Source organism: Poromitra crassiceps, assembly GCF_964638095.1.
Source record: "Poromitra crassiceps genome assembly, chromosome: 28".
Classification (NCBI taxonomy): domain Eukaryota; kingdom Metazoa; phylum Chordata; class Actinopteri; order Beryciformes; family Melamphaidae; genus Poromitra; species Poromitra crassiceps.
In genome coordinates, this window is record NC_139651.1 from 10783454 (window position 1) to 10805041 (window position 21588).

Here is a 21588-nt window from a genome sequence, read left to right on the forward strand (position 1 = left end):
TATGGTAAGATAAGATATATGACTTAACCTAACATTTACATTTCACATATGTCTTTTTAAACAATCGTATCTGCTGCCTTGTCTACTTATCTGTGATCAACATTCCCAACCAACACACCGTCAGGAGAGAGATCTTAATCTCATAAACATCCTGTCATGATCTTGACAAAGTGGTTCTTGAAAGAAAACACGAATGTTTTTATGGCTGAATTCATGAAAACCTTAATTTTTTCATTTGTCAGTTTGTCACTTTAGTGGCAGCAACCTTGAACTGGTGCTTCCAGCCGAACCAAAGACCTGAACTTTGTTACACCAGAAGATGCTTTCGAGAAACTAAGGACATCTACAGTAGTATGTGGTTTATTATTAAGAGGTTTGAATTGGTTGAAGTTATGTTAGTTGTTGTGATGTGATGTGATGTGATGTGATCTGATCTGCCAAGGATCTGGATGGACCCTGTCATGGACCTGTCATGGATCAGCCGGCAGTTCAAGGTTGCTGATTTACACGTCGTGGTGTGAACAGCTGCAACGACAAATAGGCCTTTTCTTTACCTGGACCAGGTCTTCCGGAACCTGCTTGCTGTTCTCCAGCACCCTGATTGGAGGGATGATCCAGTCCCTCTTCACCCTGACCAATCCCCCGCTTTGTCTTCTCCACGGGTAAAGGAGCTCCTCCTCCTTGCGTCGGGGTTCCGACGAGCTCCACGCCTGAAGGAAACAACTGCAGCATGAATCAAGCGGAACCCACTGGAATACGGGGTCACTGTGGACCGTAAGAGAGATTACATTCAGCCAATCAGACGCGGCGCCAAGACGCTATGATTCGATTTCCAAATGTAGGAACACCGGCAACACAGGAAACGGAAGCGCCCCTCCTCGACAGCTATACATGCTTAGTAAAGCACAACACAAGGGACTCTATACTTCCATTTCACTAATGCTTCCTCACAGTAGACATAAATTTATGTTCCAAACTTTGCAGCTGTTTAAATCCATGTCGGCGGCCCTCCCTCGGCACTACAGCATTCCCGCAGGCCTGGAGGAATGGCTATATCCGATCTGTAGCGCTATAACGCTCTGTCTCTTAATGTGGGGGGGGGCCATGGGCTCGGGCGCGGGCACAGGGGGATCAGGGGCCATGGCTTCGGGTTTCACTCACTAATACGTGCCGCCTTTGTCCGCCTCCTTTGATGTGGGTGCAAATTCATTTTGGGGCCACGAAACACAAACACTCATGTTCGTTTCACATGCGTTCAATCGCCACATCGCTGCCTTGACACAGCGTTCACACAAATACACCCACACACACACACACATGTGAGAAACACACTCACACAACAGCTGTCCGCTATGGATTTAGATGCTGTGCTTTCCCACCCCTCATACCCACTCACACCACAAATTCCCCTTTATGCTCCGAGCTGCACCTGACTGGGAGTTGGGGGTCACCTTACGGAACTGCTCCGGTGTCAGAATTCCACACGGACACACACACACACACACACACACACACACACAACCCCGCACACATGCGCATTCCATCAAGACGCTTCCTCTGGTCCTTCTCAGTGGGAATGCAGTAGATTCAGCATTTCGAGCTGTGACCAGCAGCTCTATAGGTCACGTGACCAGCAGCTCTATAGGTCACGTGACCAGCAGCTCTATAGGTCACGTGACCAGCAGCTCTATAGGTCACGTGACCAGCAGATCTATAAGTCGCTCGCTCCACAAAAAGTTCCCCACCCTTTGGCAGCCATAGCTTTCGGAGCTCTAGGAGGCTGAAATTTGGCATGGAGGTCAAGTGTGTGTGTGTAAAGGTGTGTTTGTGTGTGTGTGTGTGTGTGTGTGTGTGTGTGTGTGTGTGTGTGTGTGTAAAGGTGTGTTTGTGTGTGTGTGTGTGTGTGTGTGTGTGTGTGTGTGTGTGTGTGTGTGTGTGTGTGTGTGTGTGTGTGTGTGTGTGTGTGTGCAAAGGTGTGTTTGTGTGTGTAAAGGTGGGTGTTTGTGTTCATGCCAATTGGCTAAAAGCGGGAGGTGGGGGGCAAATTCCCAAATAGTAAGGGAAGAGGAAGAGTAGTACGCGTCCTGCCCTTGCCATCCTACATTTTCTATTTCGGGGTGTGTGTGTGTGTGTGTGTGTGTGTGTGTGTGTGTGTGTGTGTGTGTGTGTGTGAGTGTGTGTGTGTGTGTGTGTGTGTGTGTGTGTGTGTGTGTGAGAGAGAGAGAGAGAGAGAGAACGCAACGACGCAGCTATTGCTAATTCACGCTTGTTCCTGTACCTGTTTAACCAGCTAAAAATGACAAAATGTGACATTGATGACACCAAGGGGCGAACGTCTCACTTCAGCATGACTGAATTTTCACGGCGAAACAAGTTTGATCATCCAGAGAACAATATGGATCCTCTTTCATCTGAGATCAATTGTAAATAAACAAGTCACGGATCGGGGCGGATTACGTCCCGTATCTCATGAATGGCCCTGGGACCGCTGTCTGTCTCTCTGGGGCGGGCGGGTGATTTGATCTACCGATACTGTGGCATGGCTACTGGTGACAGTGAGGGAGGGAATGCCAACCATGGCTGCTATTTACAGGGCGAGTCAGGGGGCAGGCTAATCTTAGCCTGCTCTATATTCTCCAACCCGCACCTATTTAACTGGTGTAGCTGTCATCTACACACTCACAGAGATGTTTACACGCGCATTCCCGGCAGGAGTGTCTGTCATCCGCACACGTTCATTTTGATAGACCATCTATTTCCACGCAGATGACTCGTCCATATCTGAGCTGTGAGACCTCCGGCCGCATAGCGCTCATTCTTATCTAACCTCCAAAATCAATAGCAACTGCATCACAGTTGTATTTCCAGACGTGGCACTTCCCGAGTCGCCCTGTCCGTCAAATCGCCACCTCAGCTCATCCAGTTCATCGAGACACTGCATGAAATAGGGCACACCCATCATGGGGGGAAAGCGCTCCATTCACTTCCATACACCAGCGTCATTTTCCTTGAGTTAAACGTAGCTAAAAGCTGTTGTGTGGCGGGGCTGCGCAGACAACAAATGTAAAAAAAAATCGCTAATTAAGGTTTTTTTGAACTCCCGAGGAAAAAACAAGGAAGCCATTGAGAATTGGCGAGAAGAAAAATGTGGATCTAGCTGTCAAGGAAGTAAGTTGGAGTGTTCATCTTCCGTATATATGATCTTTGTGTGCAACACGCGACCATGCACGCGACAGAGGAGAACGCCAGGATTGGGGGGGGGGGGGGTTGAACAACAACAACAACAACAACAACAACAACGTTTCTGACACCTCCAGAGAGGCTTGGATATTTAAAGATGGCTGAAGATGCTCACAACAACCTGATAACAAGCTTCTCCGTTTACCCACTTCTCTCTGTCGCCCTCCCTGCATCGTTGTCTTGTCTCGCCCCTGGTAATCTGAACTTTACGCGACACTAGTCTGTGGGCGGTGGGTCCGGCGAGTCTCTGCCACTGTTCTTCTGATGTCTTTACCAGGCCTGGATGGGGCAACACCTAGGTGTCCCGTTACCAATTAGACCCATGGCTACCATGTCTGACAGGCCATGCTGATGACACCACACACAGATTGACTGTTTCAGAAGTCTTTTCCCAGATACTTTTACAGCTTGACCTTTCACCTCCACTGGGCCCTGGCAGTAGTGTGGACAGCTTGTTCAGGGGCCTTGTGGCCCCCAACAGAGAGCCACTCAAGCACTTTGTTGCGGAGGAGTCCTCATCCAGTCTGAGAAGGTTATTTTTTCCCCTCGCTGAAGTTAGCTTGATTTAGGTGTTGATGGCTCATTACACAGACCAACCCAGGTGAAAAAGTAGTATACTTTTGTATATTTGAAATATAATTGAAGTATACAAAAGTTACTATAATTATACCTTTACTTTTTGTGCTTAATATAAAGTTAACATGTACATTTATAAAGTGTACTTCAAAAAAGATGTCATTAAGGTCAATTTAAATGTACTAAAAATAATACTCATTTTTCCAATACTTAAAGTGGTATTTTAGTTTAATATTAAAAAGTGTACTTTCTTGCAAGTGTATTGTAAATTGCACCTAAGTATACTTTTAAAATAGTATACAAAATAATTGCAAATACTTAAAGTGGTCATAGTTTACTTATGAAAAGTATACTTCTCTTCAGGTCCAAATTAATTTAGTGACAGTGTAGTTATGGGCCACAATCTGGTCCATTTGAAATACTACAGTCAAGTTAGAGATGTGGTCGTGAAGGGCGCCTGTTCGGAGGGAGGGGAACTCATTGGAATAGCGTGATCCTCCCACGTGCTATGTCCCACCGGTGAAGCTTCCCCTGTCAGGTGAAAAGAAGTGGCTGGCTAACTGCCCATGTCTCGGAGGAAGCATGGAGCCAGTTTTCGGCTCTCCCCAGATCGGCAGAGGTTGGAGCAGCAACCAGGATAAATATAAATTAGCACTAATGGGGGATAAAAAATGGGATAAAAAATCCGGGGGGGGGGGAGAGAGTTGGAGATGTGGATTTTGTGAGCTTGCATGAGGCAATTAATTGAATGTGACCAGTGATTTTGGATTTGCGATAACTTTAGGAAATGCTTGGTAATTATGAGCACTAAATTCTAAACGATGTCGTTAATTTTCCGTTTCAAGTTTGTGATCATGTGTTCAAAACTGTATCTTTCAGAGCGAGGCCAGACGAGCAACTGTCCCCAGAGTTCCAATTGGGAAAAGGACATTAGTGGTGATTATACGCTACTGCATGGCCAGACAGAAACATGAGCCGGTGCTCGAGAATGTCACAGTTGTACCAACAAAGAGCTCATCCTCTCAGTGCCTCTAAGGATACCCTTCACATATGTTGAATGAAGAGGTTTAACCTTTTCCAGTGAATATATACGGCTGTCAGTACCAGGAGTACCTGACAACCTTGTTTAAAACTAGGCAGAAAGAGACAGATGTTTTCCGTGGAAAGACGTGTACTTAGGGCATCCCATGAATTGTAGGGACGGACAGACACAGACAGACAGACAGAGAGACAGACAGACACAGACAGACAGACAGAGAGACAGACACACACCCATTACCATCGTCGTCGGTGGAAAACTCAAAATTCACCTGGCAATCCTGCCACTGGTGCTAATAAATCAGGGTATATAAATTCAGCGTGAAATGTACAAGCTGTATGATTTACATGTTGGACACGCATTCACACGTATTCACAGGAATAATCTGATGTAGGTTTATGGAGCTTTCGGAATTATCCACAGCATAGCAATGACTAGCCTTAGTGGCTGTCTGTCTTACCTGCCACGCCTATCAACCAGCATCATCCTATCAGAGTCATGCATTCATATGAGACGATGGAATTAACTGTCAGGCTGTTCAAACCGCTACGGTGAAAAAGCCAGGGATATTTGACTGAGATTGATATTTGCTTGGCATTTGCTAATGGTATGCTAATTCTGTTTGAAAATGATTGATTGCCTACATTGATTGTCAGAGAAAGACCTCGGAGGTACCAAGTTAGAAAGATCTGAAAGATCTAGAAAGATCTGCAATTATGACAATTTGGGATGGCACAAATCAAACCAGGAGGTCAGGATCACCGTGAACTTCCACATGGTCCATTTCTACAGAAATCTTGTTTGCTATCACTTAAACAAAAAAACACATTCATTAGTCGAAGTGTAATCAACCTGAGCTCAATGTAGTTCACAGTTTAGTGAGGCGTGCATCTCTGTGCCTCGCTGTGATACATGTCCTGAGGCTCCTCTACTCTGCCCCAGCTAGAGTTCTGTGTCTGTAAGTGAAACAGTGGGTCAGATAACTCCAGGAAGGGGGAGGAGCGGCCTGCAGCGGGCCGGACAGTCCCTCTGACCACAGGGGCTGGAGGTCACACAGGTGTCCCTGGGCTCACGGTGCCTCTGGTGACCGGTCCCCAGGGCCCAGACCAGACATTCGACCAGTCAGGATCCTCAGTAAGAGCCTGCTGTTCGCCCCCACACCCCATGCTCTCAGGCTCTGCTGTTCGCCCCACACCCCATGCTCTGCTCTCAGGCTCTGGGCTCCTCGGACACCCTATTTTTGGGGCACTAGAAGTTTGTTTCCCCCCTCAGAGAGCAGATGTCTGGGCTTCAAGAATGCTGAGCAAGGTTATCATCGTTAACTGAGACTAAAATTAACACATAGTGGGGGCATTTAGTTACTGAAATTAAATTAAATTAAAAAAACTAAAACTAAAATCTAGTGTTTAACAAAAGTATTGAGAAAAAAAACTAAAATCATCAATAATTATTTTCAGTTAGATTTCAGTTTCTTTTTCAGTAGCAGCGTATAGGAAAGATTCAAGAAGCTTCTAAAAAGCCACCCATTTACTGTCAATAGATCATATTGGGCTAATTCTCCAGCACTGCTACTTTCAGTATATTTTAACTTATTATACTTCATCAGACACAAAGCTTCATAATTAAAATGAAACTAAAACAATTACTATTATACATCTCTACATGGGTTAATAATTAACCCATTAACCCATTTTGCCATTGCAATTTTGTTTCCCCAATGAATTCATTGGGGAAATGGCACAAGTGAAATGAAGCCATTATAACACGGCTGCTGGGCAAATGCTAGAGATGAGTGCTAAATGCTAGAGATGAGTGCTAAATGCTAGAGAGGAGTGCTAAAGCACCAACTGTCACCAACTGCTCCACCATGCTTCGGTTTGTAAAGAGGACGTTGCAAAACAGGCAAATTAGGTGGAAATTGACTTCACCGTTGAGGTGCGACTAGTCTTATTATCAAGGTTCTCTCTCTCCTCTCTCCTAGTTGGTATAAAAGAGCCATGCTGCAGGTAGCCCACACACACAGCCAGCAGGACCAGTGATTCAGAAGGTCCACATCCTCTGACTGATTGTTTCCGATGAGTGAGATCTCAGCACCAGCTGGCTGCTTGCTGCTACGGACTCTCTCCAGTTGTCCCTGATTTCATGGTCCAGGGGCGCCGCGCTCCTCTCTCCACAAAGGGGATTTACAGAGCGGGACAAATGGCATCAGGTATGTATGCATCTGGGAACAGCTGTCTGCTGCACACTCCTCACCACAGCTCATGAAAACTGGACCGTTCAAAACAATACCGCTGAAAATCTAAAGAAAGCACTCGAGCACAAGAGAAAGCGATCAGACAACACTAGGGATGTCACAAATATATCGTCCCACAATATATCGCGATATCAAAACGTGACAATATGTATCGTTGAGATGAAATCTCATATCGGGAGAAAAAGAAGCTGAACATGGTGGCACTGATCTGCATCTCATTGCATGCTCGCTCTCCTTTTCATTGCTTTGTTTGAACAGACGAGGGACGTTACAGACACGGAGGATGAAAATGGTGAAATTACACAAATTAGCGTGGAGGATGCCCCCTCAACTTACAAATCGATCGCAAAAGAATATTGTTAAAATATCGTATCGTATCGTTATCGTGAACCCAATATCGTGTATCATATCGTGAACTGAGTGTATCGTGACACCCCTAGACAACACCGATCTGAAGTCCTTGGATTCAATTGATCGAGCAACGGATGGTTTAATTAATTTCATCGTTGACTTGTTTATTCATTAGTAGTCTCGGCTCCAAGACTATTGGAGATCTCCTATTGGAGGATGACCTCTTGTCAAAAATAGTCGTTTTGAACGGCGGCGAGAATGGCAGCTAACAAAAAGCTACGGCCCTTTGTCAAGTTACCCGAAATGACGCTCGCCCCGCGTTATCGTCCCTCGTGAAACAAACTGGAGATACAGCGAATCAACTTTGTAACACAGAGAGAACTTTGTAAAACATTGAAACAGGATGTCCCCGAGCAGCCATATTTGATTCCATTTGATCTGTTTACAAGCACACACACCTTCTGCACGAGGAGCCGCCAGAAACACTCTGGATCGGAAAGACTGGGAGGAAGTCCTCATTCTCTAGCTGAGCGAAGCGGATAGAGACTGAGAAGAACTGAGTCTAATGTATTAGCGATATCTTTCCACTAATTAATTGTTGATTATTAGTCGAGATCACATGACAAAACCGAGGAGCCACTTTCTACAGTTGTTATTGTCATGTTGTCATCACCCAACTCTGATGACTTATAACACCTCTGGCATTTGAACGTGGAATTTAAACCGACACGAGAGCTTAAGTAGCTCTCCAATATCTGTACCGAGCCTGTGGACTGGGATCCTGCATCAATGGATCACGCACCTTAAAGGTCAGACTGTATGGTTCCTAGATCTGGACTTTTAAAGCGTGTAAATATGGAATTATATAACTATATTTCAAGCTGAGGTCCTCACTGGCTTTTGACAGAAATATCTGTTATGTTTAATGTCACTATATGACTCATTAGTGAGGCAAGCCATAAGTGGTTATATGGCACTTTTCCCTGCTAACTGTATGCCAGAGTCTTGACTTTAAGTGTCCAGATTCAGCGATAGCGAGCGCACATAATCCAATGAGAAAACTGAGGTGGAAGGCCAACAGAGACTGATTAAAAAGAGAACAGGCCAGCATACTAAAATGTCCTTTCAAAGGTTTACTATGTCCTCTGGGACAGACAGCAGCAGCAAGGGACGTTTCAGCCCAGAGGCCTTCAAGAGTGTGCTGGCCTGTTGTCTTTTTTGAAAGAGTCTTGACTTAGGCCTCACTGTGACAAACTGGTTTCTCTCACATGGCTTGTGTCAGTGATCTATCTTCTCCACCATGTTCAAAAGACACCCACCTCATGTACGTTAAGTGATTCTCAAAACAATCAATTAGCCATGGGGAATGAAACCGAAGCAGAAAAGCAGCATGAATTCACTATAAAAAGACTTCTCAACCTCAACCACACAGAAACCTTTTCACAAACCTTTAAAGAGCATGCTGCAGGTTAAAAAAAAATCTGAATGTACATTTTGCGCTCATGAATATAGTGAAAATACTCCAAAAAGACAAAGATCCCCCCCGCCCACCAGGGTATAAATATGGAGGAAAAGGTGGCATTTTATAAATGGGCATGTGACATAACAACAGGAGTGACATCACAAGAGAAGGACGTTCTGCTGGGGCGTGAAAAAAGGTGACAGATACCAGGGCAGACATAAAACCACTCGGAAATCCTCATATTTTGGGCTGAAAAATGTGACTGTCACCTAAAAGTGACTAGTTTGCAGCCCTGTGACATCACAAGTGTTAGTTCCATGAAATGGACCAGTGCCCCCTGCTGGTTCCAAAAACTAGTCTAAACGCAGCTATGTGTGATTGGGGAAAAAATCCCCCCCCACCCCAAATCCCATTGCTATATACCCCTTCCACATATTAATGCAATGTGGTCTCCAACCTGCACCATGCTCTTTAAGTGTCTGTGAGGCCAGAGAGATTCTTACATCAGACGTTATTCACTCCCGCAGCTACATAGCATCTTACGATGAATTATCGGGGCAAATCAGCGCAAAGGCGTCCCCCAAGAATCACCGGAGGCCAATTCTGTCGCCCTCTCGACCCCGGGCTCCATTACTAGTCCAAACAGAGAGGGAAGACTGATGGAGGTTTGAAGTGCTGTTGGTAATATTTCAGTTGACATTGTCGTCCATTCTCCATCTCATAATGGCGCCTGATGACAGCGGGCTACTAACGATGCCCCGAGCCCTTCTAAACACATCTGCAGTCTTGTGCTCATCAAAACACTCTTCGTCATCGTATCCTTTCCAACTTGGGCTGACATGTTTAGCTCGGCCACATCCCCCGATTCCACAGCCAGTTTAGTGCTTCTATTGATGAGAATCGCTTGGTGTTTAGTTCAACTGATCGTTCAGGTGTAAACATCTATTGTATATTTGAAGAGTGGGGGGCAGCTAAGGCCATTTACCTCATGGAGATCCCACTGTGACGGGGCAGGAAGCAAAGCTTTATTTTGAAGTGCTTTATATTATGTATACAGTTAAAAGATTAAATACGTCAACAGCCAAAGTTAACCTCGTCCACAAACGTATCAACAAACACTGCAATTATCTAGCAAACTGTGCTCTGGGAAAGTGTAGTCCTACTGTCTGTAAAGTGCTACTAAAGTATTTTCAGTCCCGTCTAATCCCTTCAGCCAGTGAGGACTAGTACAAGTTCAAACTGCCAAACAAGACAGGTCATATTGCACATAACAGAGCCACTTTAAATAGAGAAAAAACACTGCGAAATCCAATATTTAAGTAATATAAAGTACATCCTGGTCCAAATGGGTCCAGAATCTGTTGGATTGGACCCATAGATTGTAGATATAAAAATCAATCATCATCATTTTGTTCTGTTGAGCCAACAAGTGCTACATGACAACTCGGTGATTGTTCTTACCTGGCACAGCAGAGCAGCCAGCACACACAGCAGCACAAACATCCTCCGTCCAGCCATCTTCAGCACCTGCACTCACAAACTGTGCTTCAATGTGTCCAGAACCTCTGATGACCGAGAGATCTGACGCACAGAACACAGACCCTGCTCCACTCAGCTCCCCGGCTCCTGACTGACTATTGAACAACGGGGCCAAAACTCTCAAACCCTGGACCGTCTCTCTCTCTCTCCTCTGTAAGCCTTCTCTCTCTCTCTCCCTCCCTCCCTCCCTCCCAGTGGCTGTCCCTCCCGGCTCCTCCCTATCCATAGCCGGGGTATGTCTCACAGACTTGGGGGTAGGGGTTAGAATTTCAGCAGCAGCCCTCCCATGTACCCCAGCACATGTGCTGTCACTCACAGTCCAATGAGACAGAGAGAGAGAGAGAGAGGGAGAGACACAGAGAAAGAGAGAGAGAGAGAGGGAGAGAGAGTTAATGGAGTTGAAGAGTGAAACAGGGCAGCTGGTGTTGCAGCAGAAAGAGTCACTGTCTTCAGTAGTAGTAGTGACAGTACCCAGTATTCACTGTTGAGTCACACACAACTCTATGTCGGAGGGCACACTAACTCATGCCTTTTGGTTCTGCCCTTCACTAACGGGATTCTGGGCCAAAATATTTGACTGGTACTCTAAGGCGTACAAAATAACCCTTCAGCCGGAGGCAGAACTCGCCATCTTCGGCTGCTCTGAGTCCTCTCTGAACTTCCCTACAGCTGTGCAACAGTCTCTGACACAGGGGACAAGGAATGGAAGTCCCCCTCTTCGCCCTCTTTTCAATTGTGGCTGACGGATATGACCTCTGTTATACGGATGGAGAGACTTGGGTTCCTGAGGACCAACTCACTTATGAAATTCTCTGCCATCTGGGACCCGTTTCTAGCCTACCTCGTTGAGGTTGGGGGCGACGGGTGATTCGCCAGACTGGTTCCCCATGGATCCCCTGTGTGGGATCCTGGGCACAATACCTCTTACAAGCATATAAGCACCTTACGCGACTGGTAGCATGACTTAATACTGAATGTTGATCATGTGTTTTTGTTTGTTCTTTTGTTTTCCTGTGTCTGAGCCTGTTTGTCTTCTTTGTATGTTGTTCAGAAAAATTTTAAATAAAATATTGAGAGAGAAAAGAAAAGTCACATTTCCTACATCTGGGAGTCACTGCTCTTGGATGTTGGGGCTATAAAACTTGCAGAGGAACTGCATTAGTACTGTAAGCGCCTGGTGGTTGTAGTTAAAACTACAAGCCGGCACTCGGAGAGAGCTAACCTCTTCTACAACTTGCTGTTACAGCAAAACACTTCATTCTTATCACTCGAGACACATTGATTATTGACTTATGACTCTGCAAAAATACACTCAGGGTTAGGACCCTTGGATTGGCATGCATGCACACACAACACTCACACACACACACACACACACACACACACACACACACACACACACACACACACACACACACACACACACAATCCCAGTTTCGGTCACCGCCAAAATCTGATCAATTGTTGTGTTGTGTTGTTTCTTGGGGCAAAGCTCATCTGTTGACTGAATATCAAGGAAATGCAATTATACATTTTTGAGATGTCCTGCTGACAGACAGGCAGGTGGAGGGACAGACAGATAGACAAGCAGACAGGCAGACAGACAGGTGGAGGAACAGACAGGCAGACAGACAGGTGGAGGGACAGACAGATAGACAAGCAGACAGACAGGTGGAGGGACAGACAGACAAGCAGACAGGTGGAGGGACAGACAGATAGACAAGCAGACAGACAGGTGGAGGGACAGACAGGTAGACAGACAGGTGGAGGGACAGACAGTTAGACAAGCAGACAGGTGGAGGGACAGACAGGCAGACAGACAGGTGGAGGGACAGACAGATAGACAAGCAGACAGACAGGTGGAGGGACAGACAGACAGACAAGCAGACAGGTGGAGGGACAGACAGATAGACAAGCAGACAGACAGGTGGAGGGACAGACAGTTAGACAAGCAGACAGGTGGAGGGACAGACAGGCAGACAGACAGGTGGAGGGACAGACAGATAGACAAGCAGACAGGTGGAGGGACAGACGAGTGAAAACAAAACCTCTGGCAGAGGTAATCATATTCTTAGCATTGTACAGGCCTCACTCGACAGTGCCACACACTCCTCTCTGAAGTTGAAAGTGGTTGGTCACTTGCTTGCTTCCCTCCCTGGATCCTCCTGCTTGCTGTCCAGATAAGCCTTCATGTCCTCAGGCCACATACAGTATGTGACCTCAGGCCACATACAGTATGTGACCTCTCTGAGCCACAAGTACAGAACCTTCAGCAGACCCCCTTTGATCTGCTGCTATTTTCAACACCAAGATGAAGATCTATGGCACTATGTGTGTGTGATGTCAAGGCAGAGATTCCTCTGTCTGTGATGCTTTCAATCTGCTGAAACGCAGCTATGATGATGTGACCGACAACCTCCAACTGTTTTAGGCTCTGCTGCAGCAACAAGAGGAAACAAAGTGCATTGCTGATGGAGAAAGAACGTGCTGGTTACATCTGGGGAGACGTGGGAAGGTCAAGAAGGATACGTGTGTGGAGGGAAGGGAAACATCGCCTAAGTAAGATGATCAAAAGTATCGTAGTATCAATACTAAAGAATTTAAACAGATACAATACTCATTTGAAAAAGTATGGTAAGTAAGTACGTACCAGCAGTGCTTTCTCTTAATGAAAAATCAAACTACTGATTTTTCCCTATCATTGCAGGTATGTGTTGATTCAACGAGCTCAAAGTGTTCTGATAGGCTGATGGCTAGAGCAGGGGTAATCTGCTGCCAAGTGCAAACTTTTTAATGAGTTTTATCCGGCCTAGATTATGGAGAAGCGTACGTCTGTCTGACCATCTGTCTTCTTTTTTATGCCGTATTGAAAATGGTATTGAGTATTGATATGGTTTCGGTATCGAAGTTAGAAATCCTAGTATTGTGACAACCATACACATAAGGAAGGTTATGGAATGGGGTGGTTATGAGGGGAGAGTATAGATTCCAGTCTCCAGAGTCAACACTCAACAGCCTCTCAGCAAGTCTGCCCTCAGGTCAAAGGTCGATACAGATCTTTGGTGGGTAAACATCTCCAGTCCATGTTGTCTTCTCTTTTCTCTGACAACCGATTACAGAGACTCAGTTCTCTGTCTCTATCCGCTTGATTGGTAGGTGGAGATCTCCAATCATCTGGGAGCCGAGACTAGTCAACTGTCTCGGCAGTCAACGTCTAGTATTTATCAGGAAAATCAAAACTGAACAACTTGAGTTTATAAGTCACAAACACGGGATCGATCGCACAATCCAAATAAATAAATCTAGTTAGCTTGGGGCAACGCAACAACAGAAGATCGAGATAATGTTGGTGGGGAAACTAGCCGGTGTGAAATAAGCTAACTGGCTAGCTAACTGTGCTCTGGCTGAGTGGGTGTCTTGATGTCATTAAGGGATGAATGTGCAGCACCTGTCTCTGTCATGTCAGGCAGTGGCAGCTGGGGGGAGCCACCCTGATGTTTTTCCTCCTTCGCCCCCACACAGCCGTCTGTGACAACAGACTCTCATACATACCACAGTAATGCAGAGTGGCAGCCTCCCAAGCCACGCTCTCTGATAGGGCTACACTCCATGTTCATGATGGTATTAAAGTCATGCTTGTTAGTCGCTAGCCAACTAAAGACAGACAAAAACACAAACACAAGACAAAGTGTAACAGACTAAAACCCTAGCCCAGCAGAGCATTTGCACAATTAAACATCCAATTTTAGAAAACTTGTAATACAAAAGACAATTGTCTTAATGTAAATACTCAGCTGGGGAAGTATGATGGTGATATCTATAAAAAAAATATCTACTCTATTCACCTAGTGTGTGTTTTGGGAGGATCATATTTAGGTGATTTTCAAAACTTCCTCTCCTTTTTCCTGCTCATTTCGGTTTTGTTGCAATTAGTGAGAGATTGACCCACTGGACTACCTGGGAGTTACAAGTGATGATACCTATCATTAAGCTACAAGATCAGCTAGGTGATCATACCAAATATATAAACTAAGAGACATGTAGGAAGAGAAAAATATCTAAATTGTTTGGCCACCTTGGGTTGTACCGATTTGTGAACAAAAGAGTAATTCTTCGACATTTTCGAATTGTGTTAACTTTTTGTAAATGAAATAATGGAGAAGTTTAACAATGTATCAATTTGCTGGAGACCCCCCAGAACTTCTTCAAGGCCCCTGAAGGTCCCTACTACAGACCAATGTTTCCTACACTATGTACCATAACTGGGCTGCATTCTGAAGATCAAGAGACAGCACTCTGCTGCCCACTAGTGGCAATAATAAGTCTTTGCGGTGGGCTTGAAGCTCCAGTCAGGTCACTGTCTACAGAATAAGCTTCAGAGTGCACAGGTCACTGTCTACAGAATAAGCTTCAGAGTGCACAGGTCTCTCTGGCTCCTGCTGATCAGGAAATAAGGAAGCTAACTAGCTTGGTGGCTGTCTGGCAGTCCCTCACCAGGCAACAACACTAATGATGAGTACTGGAGTGATGTGGAGAAAAGCTCTTGGCGTTCTCATTAAATCACTGATGCCAGTGACAGGTACAGAGGCAAACCATCTGGCAATCTGCTGTTTCCATCCAAATTGTATTTGATGATCATGTAACCTTTAATATAGAACTACGACCGCACCGCAGATTTATGCCTCCGTCATTAGTTCATTCTTGAGTCCAAATCGCCATTTGAGGCAAATTGGAAGAAATTCCATCAAGGCGCTCCTGAGATGTTGCATTACAGAGCTTGAAAATTGGGTGTGTGAGGTCATAGTGACCTTGAACTTTGACCTTTAACCATCAAAATCGAATCAGTTCATCCTTGAGTCCAAGTCGATGTTTGAGGCAAATTTGATGAAACTGTCAAGGCATTCCTGAGATATCGCGTTAACAAGCTTGAAAATGGCGTTCGAGAGGTCACAGTGACCTTGACCTTTGACCACCAAAATCTAATCAAATCATCCTTGAGTCTAAGTCGATGTTTGAGGCAAATTCGATGAAATTCCGTCAAGGCGTTCCTCAGATATCGCGTTAACGAACATCGGACGGACAACCCGGATCCATAATGCCTCCGGCCTGGCTATCGCCGGGGGAGGCATAAAAAAGGAGAATATGACGAGGTATATAATTAAACATTAAAGAAATTTAAGTTGTATGATTATCAAACATAATTTGGGTCCAAAATAAGCAACCAACTGACGAACAAACAAATCTAAAAACAAAGTGATTGGGATCGTTCAAAATCCATCCCAATGTCGTAAATGGTAAATGGCCTGCATTTATATAGCGCTTTTATCCAAAGCGCTATACAATCAGTAGGTACATTCACCCATTCACACACCGATGGCAGCAGGCAGGAGCAATTTGGGGTTCAGTGTCTTGCCCAAGGACACGTCGACATGCAGACTGGAGGAGCCAGGAATTGAACCACCGACCTCTTTTATCCAAAGCGATTAGTGGACGACCCGCTCTACCTCCTGAGCTACAGCCGCCCCATGTCGTGAATATGACATTAAATGTGACATTTTGGATTTGGTTGATAATGCCACTGTCTCTGACAGACTGTCTGACTGTTCTGTTGTTTTCCTCCCTCTCTCTCTCCTCCATCTGTCCAGAACACAAACAACAAAGGATCAGGATGCTGAATGACAGAACCATGTGAATACAGAGTGATTGTTTGGATCGTATGGCTGATTTTGTGTCGAAGATGGCAGGATGGGCCATTTCTGGAGATACAGAAAACATAATTTGATCCTCCTCCTGCAGATGGCAGTGTAGGACCATCGAACAAGCCAGCGGAGAGGAGAGAGGAGAGTAGAGAAGATAGGAGGAGAGGAGAGAAGAGGAGAGGGGAGAGGAGAAGATAGGAGAAGATGAGAGAAGAGGAGATAGGAGAGAAGAGGGGAGGAGAGAGAAGAGAGGAGAAGATAAGAGAGGAGTGGAGAGAGGAGAGGAAATTGGTGTGGAAGATTTGTCTTATAAGAGAAGAAAAGAACCAAATTGACCCTAAGGACAGAGGGCAAAGACGTGAGCAGAGAGAGAGCACAGAGCACAGAGCAGACAGAGACACTGACTCATACAGTAGCACACAACACAACAGTCAGACAGTGAAGTGCAGTCTGCTCATCAAAATAACACAAATAGAATAGCAAGACACAAACGCCTTGCATTGGGAAAACAGGCTCAAGCTAGATATCTTGTTTGCTATATTTCTCCAGAAATAGATGTTTGATATTTGCCTTCAGTTGGATTACAATTATGCCATTTCTTGCATGTTTGTCTGAAACCCGTGGAAGAAAACAATGGTGATTCCAAAGCCATAGCACAATGTAACATTTCTAAATGAAGGAGGCAATAGAGAAAGGGGGAGAGGGGGAGGAGGCTGGGTGAGAGGGGTCGGAGGCTGGGTGAGAGGGGGGAGGATGCTGGGTGAGAGAGGGGGAGGAGGCTGGGTGAGAGGGGGGAGGATGCTGGGTGAGAGGGGTCGGAGGCTGGGTGAGAGGGGTCGGAGGCTGGGTGAGAGGGGGGAGGATGCTGGGTGAGAGAGGGGGAGGAGGCTGGGTGAGAGGGGGGAGGATGCTGGGTGAGAGGGGGAGGAGGCTGGGTGAGAGGGGGAGGAGGCTGGGTGAGAGGGGGGAGGAGGCTGGGTGAGAGGGGGGAGGAGGCTGGGTGAGAGGGGGAGGAGGCTGGGTGAGAGGGGGGAGGAGGCTGGGTGAGAGCGGTGAGGAGGCTGGGTGAGAGGGGGAGGAGGCTGGGTGAGAGGGGTCGGAGGCTGGGTGAGAGGGGGGAGGATGCTGGGTGAGAGAGGGGGAGGAGTCTGGGTGAGGGGGGGGTGGAGGCTGGGTGAGAGGGGGAGGAGGCTGGGTGAGAGGGGGGAGGAGGCTGGGTGAGAGGGGGGAGGAGGCTGGGTGAGAGGGGGAGGAGGCTGGGGGAGGAGGCTGGGTGAGAGGGGGAGGAGGCTGGGTGAGAGGGGGGAAGAGGCTGGGTGAGAGGGGGTGGAGGCTGGGTGAGGGGGGGTGGAGGCTGGGTGAGAGGGGGGAGGAGGCTGGGTGAGAGGGGGGAGGAGGCTGGGTGAGAGAGGGGAGGAGGCTGGGTGAGAGGGGGAGGAGGCTGGGTGAGAGGGGGGAGGAGGCTGGGTGAGAGGGGGGAGGAGGCTGGGTGAGAGGGGGAGGAGGCTGGGTGAGAGAGGGGGAGGAGGCTGGGTGAGAGGGAGGAGGAGGCTGGGTGAGAGGGGGGAGGAGGCTGGGTGAGAGGGGGAGGAGGCTGGGTTACTGTAGCTGTGCATCAGCCCCAGTCAACCTCCACCAGGGTGGGTTGCCAATTAGAGGCAACACATATGACACACTTGACTCCCCCGCTTGAACCATGGCTGGAGATAATAGGCCTCTTCCTGCAGCTCAATCGATGGCATACTGTCCCAGGGTGGATGTCTGCCTCAGTACACACACACACACTCTCCTCTTCCTCTCTGTGTCAGGGAGTAAAATGTCAGCTCTGTTTCTTACACCATGTGTGTGGTGTTCTGCAAAAACCCTTCACATGGTGCGAATTTGAAATTTTCATTTTTTGACATTTCCATAAATTAGAAACTCTCCCCTACACACACACATATATATACATATATACAGTATATATATATATATATATATATATATATATACAGTATATATATATATATATGTATATAACTTTTTGAATGACTGAGAAAGCTCTCAGATCAAAGGTTATGAGTATTTTAATCTGTTATGTGTCTAAAGTAAAACGTGAGGGAAAAATGGCTTTAAACATTCCCCAACATCTTCCACAGCGGCATTCCAACTAAACCATACAAATAAATACTTTCCCTTTTGCTTTATGAAAATAACTACTCCCCGTGATGTGCAGTGCACTACGTATGAACGTCACCAAATCACTCAAAACCTCTAAATACCTGCAAAACTCTTTTTTCAACCACATCTTTGGCTCATTGCCAACAATGTGCAGCATATACAAACCTTCTCTCTCCTTCTCTCAACCCTATTATTCATTCATTGATAAGACGCTATCACACAAAAAAACTCATTGCAAAGTTAAGCTATGTGTAGCGTGTGCATTGCTAACCTGTGTGTTCATATGTATAGCTAATCTAACAGCTAAGTGTATTCATATGTCCAGATAATCCCATAGCAGGCTGATGGGCTGTCAGAGGGCACCTGAGTCGTGGGGATTATAGACATGAGGGTAATGGATATGTGCTGTGTGTACAGTAATAGACAGACAGGTCTCAACATTGTTGTTTCTGACTGGCATCCTGGACCGTAGCTCCATACGGCTCCTGGGTCATAGCTGCCTAAGCAAATGCATGCATCAATACACCCTTCTCACGGGGGCCATTTTGTGTCGAAAAGGCAGGGTAAACACAGGTGCAAGCAAAACACTAATGAGGGTTTCAAACTTCCATGATTGGAATTTGGACACCCTCATTAGGGTTTTGCTCGCTTTTGTGTTTATTCTGCCTTTTCGACACAAAATGACCCCCGTGAGACGTGTCAATTCACCTTATTCTTTGCCCATACAAGGACGCTTCTGCATGATGTCATTTCGTAATCGTCTTTCCGGTTTTAAACACGGAAGTAGAGTACGCCTACCGCAGTCATTTAGACTTGCCAAAAAGCTGTTTTCAAGCTAAAAAAAACCCAAACTGTTTTAAGGTTTTAATATTTGGCAGATGAGAACGTAACATGTGACCAGTTTATCAGAATAATGCCTATTGGAAATCCTTAACGAGCAGCGAGGACCGGGAGCGCCGACTGTGCTGACACCGGTCGGACTAGCTATCTGTCAAACCCTACTGTAGGCTACTGGCAGTGAGAAAACACTGTCGATGTTTTTTTGTAACTAACGTTAAATGCCGACCGGGTACAGCCATCGGCTCCTCGCAGCAGTAACGCTATGAACATGTCACTGAAGTTGGCCGCAGTGTAGCTTAATTCTGAATGTTGCCAAACTTCATTCATACTGACGTTTTATTTTGAAAATGGCCGCCAACTAGCGCTGAACCGGAAGAACAAATAAGTTGCGTCGAACGCGGAAGAGAGAAAAAGTGGGCGTGGTGAATAAGGTGAATACAGATGCATGAAGCTGCGGACTGCTGTGAGATGCAAACTCATACAACCACAACCATCTCTCCTCAGAAGCCTGTCCACTGTGAGACATTCTCTGGATAAATAAATAAATAAGTAAATAAAAATAAAAGAGAGGTGTGTGTGTAGTGTATCTATCTGTATTTGTGTTTGTATGTGTGTGTGTGTGTGTGTGTGTGTGTGTGTGTGTGTGTGTTTGTGTGTGTGTGTGTGTGTGTGTGTTTGTATATGTGTGTGTGTGTGTGTGTGTGTGTGTGTGTGTGTGTGTGTGTATGTGAGAGTGTGTGTGTGTGTGTGTGTGTGTGTGTGTGTGTGTGTGTGTGTGTGTGTGTGTGTGAGCTGAATTGAGTAGACGGGGGGGAGAGTTTGGGGGTCAGTGCACACACCCGTCTCTCTGCATGGCTGTGAGGCAGAAAGAGGAGGGGTGGAGAAGGGTGGAGGAGGCCATGTTGGCGTGGCTCTCTGAGGTGGGGGTCGTGGGGTTTGCTCGGGGTGTGGTGTGCTGTGGGACGGGTGGGGCTTGACAGTTGCCGGCATGTGTGAGCCTAATCTCCCTCCATCAGCTGTCAGAGCCGGGGACGTCAGGGTCCTCCTGGTCCTCGCCTCTTCTCTCTCTCTCTCTCTCCACTGGCAATGTCATGTTGTCAGCCCACATATGCTTGTCTGCAGCAGGAGGGGGTGGAGGAGACACGGGCACGCGGGCAGCCTCCATCTTTTTCCTGTCGCTCTCGACACTTGTCTTCTTGGCGTTCCCATGTGTCGCTGATGGCGTTCCCTGTTAACCCCTTCAGCTCCCCCCTCTACCTCTCCTCCTCTTCTCATCTCCTTTTCCTCTGTGCATGGAGAACGTTAGAGACATGGCGGATCCTGGCGGAAAAGGCTTGTAGTGCTCGAAACACACACAAAAAATACATTTGATAAACTCAACAGCGATGTCTCTTTCCAGAAATCATGACCCGGTTACTCAAGATAATCCACAGACTTTGTTGTGAGCACTTTCATGTAGGAACTATTTTCTTTTGACCGAACTACACCCGCTAGCTGAAAATAGTTCCTACATGAAACTGCTCATAACAAAGTCTGTGGATTATCTTGAGTAACGGAGTCATGATTTCTGGAAAGAGACAATGCTGTTGAGTTTATCAAATATATTTCTTTGGCACTTCGAGCACCACAAGCCGAGTGCCATCCAGTTCCATTGTAATGGAGAGAAGGCAGCCATCTCTGCGGCCGATATCTCCAAAACTCAGGCAACTAACACAAAACGATATAGATGGATAAATAGCACTACAGGTGAGAGGAAAAATATATCTTTTGGATGTTAGGGTGAGCTGTCCCTTTAAATAAGAAGCCTGGTTTCAAAAATCCTCATCCCAGTAAGCATTTACCCTGTTGAAGTGTCCTTGAGCAAGATACTGAACCCCAAGCAGAGGTGCTGTAGGACAGGCAAAAAAAAGACTTTCCCTACTGGGATAAATAAAAACGCTTATTATTATTCCAGTGTTATTATTCTAAAAGACTCCGAGCTACAGTGCAAATACACTGCAGTCTGGGGTGAACAGATAAGAAGCTGCAGCATCACTAAATCACCTCTCTCTCTCTTTCTCTCTCTCTGTGAAATGATATTTTTCCCGACTTTACTCCAGATGAAAAAACATGGCGTCATCATGTGTGCTAAATAGTGAGGGGCCCATTATGCCACAAGACAGCAGTGGAGCGTTGTTATTTGCTGCTTGTGTGTGTGGCGGCTAACAGTGCTGTTGCCCCAGTGACCTGCCCCTGGCACCTGCCACAGGGGGCTTCCAGACTGACTGTCAATCAAACACGACCCCCTCCTTCTTTAAGATTCACTATATGCAAGACATGGGTGACTCATTAGATCCCGCCCCCCCTCTAACACACACACACACACACACACACGGTATCTCTATATGTGTCCACCAGAGCGCACAGCCTGCCCATCTCAACACGCATG

General features: G+C 46.4%; 1 protein-coding gene across 1 annotated transcript in view; it reads right to left on the reverse strand.

Annotated features, from left to right (window-relative positions):
* The window catches only part of cdh15 (cadherin 15, type 1, M-cadherin (myotubule)), a gene marked incomplete at its 5' end in the record, with an annotated part of 20065 nt that extends 9625 nt beyond the window's left edge, over positions 1-10440 (reverse strand). Inside the window, 2 exons of the mRNA XM_083662070.1 lie at positions 555-710; positions 10384-10440. Coding sequence (XP_083518196.1) covers positions 555-710; positions 10384-10440 — 213 coding nt within the window. The remainder of the gene's footprint in view (positions 1-554; positions 711-10383) is intronic.
* Between the last annotated feature and the right edge of the window lie 11148 nt (positions 10441-21588).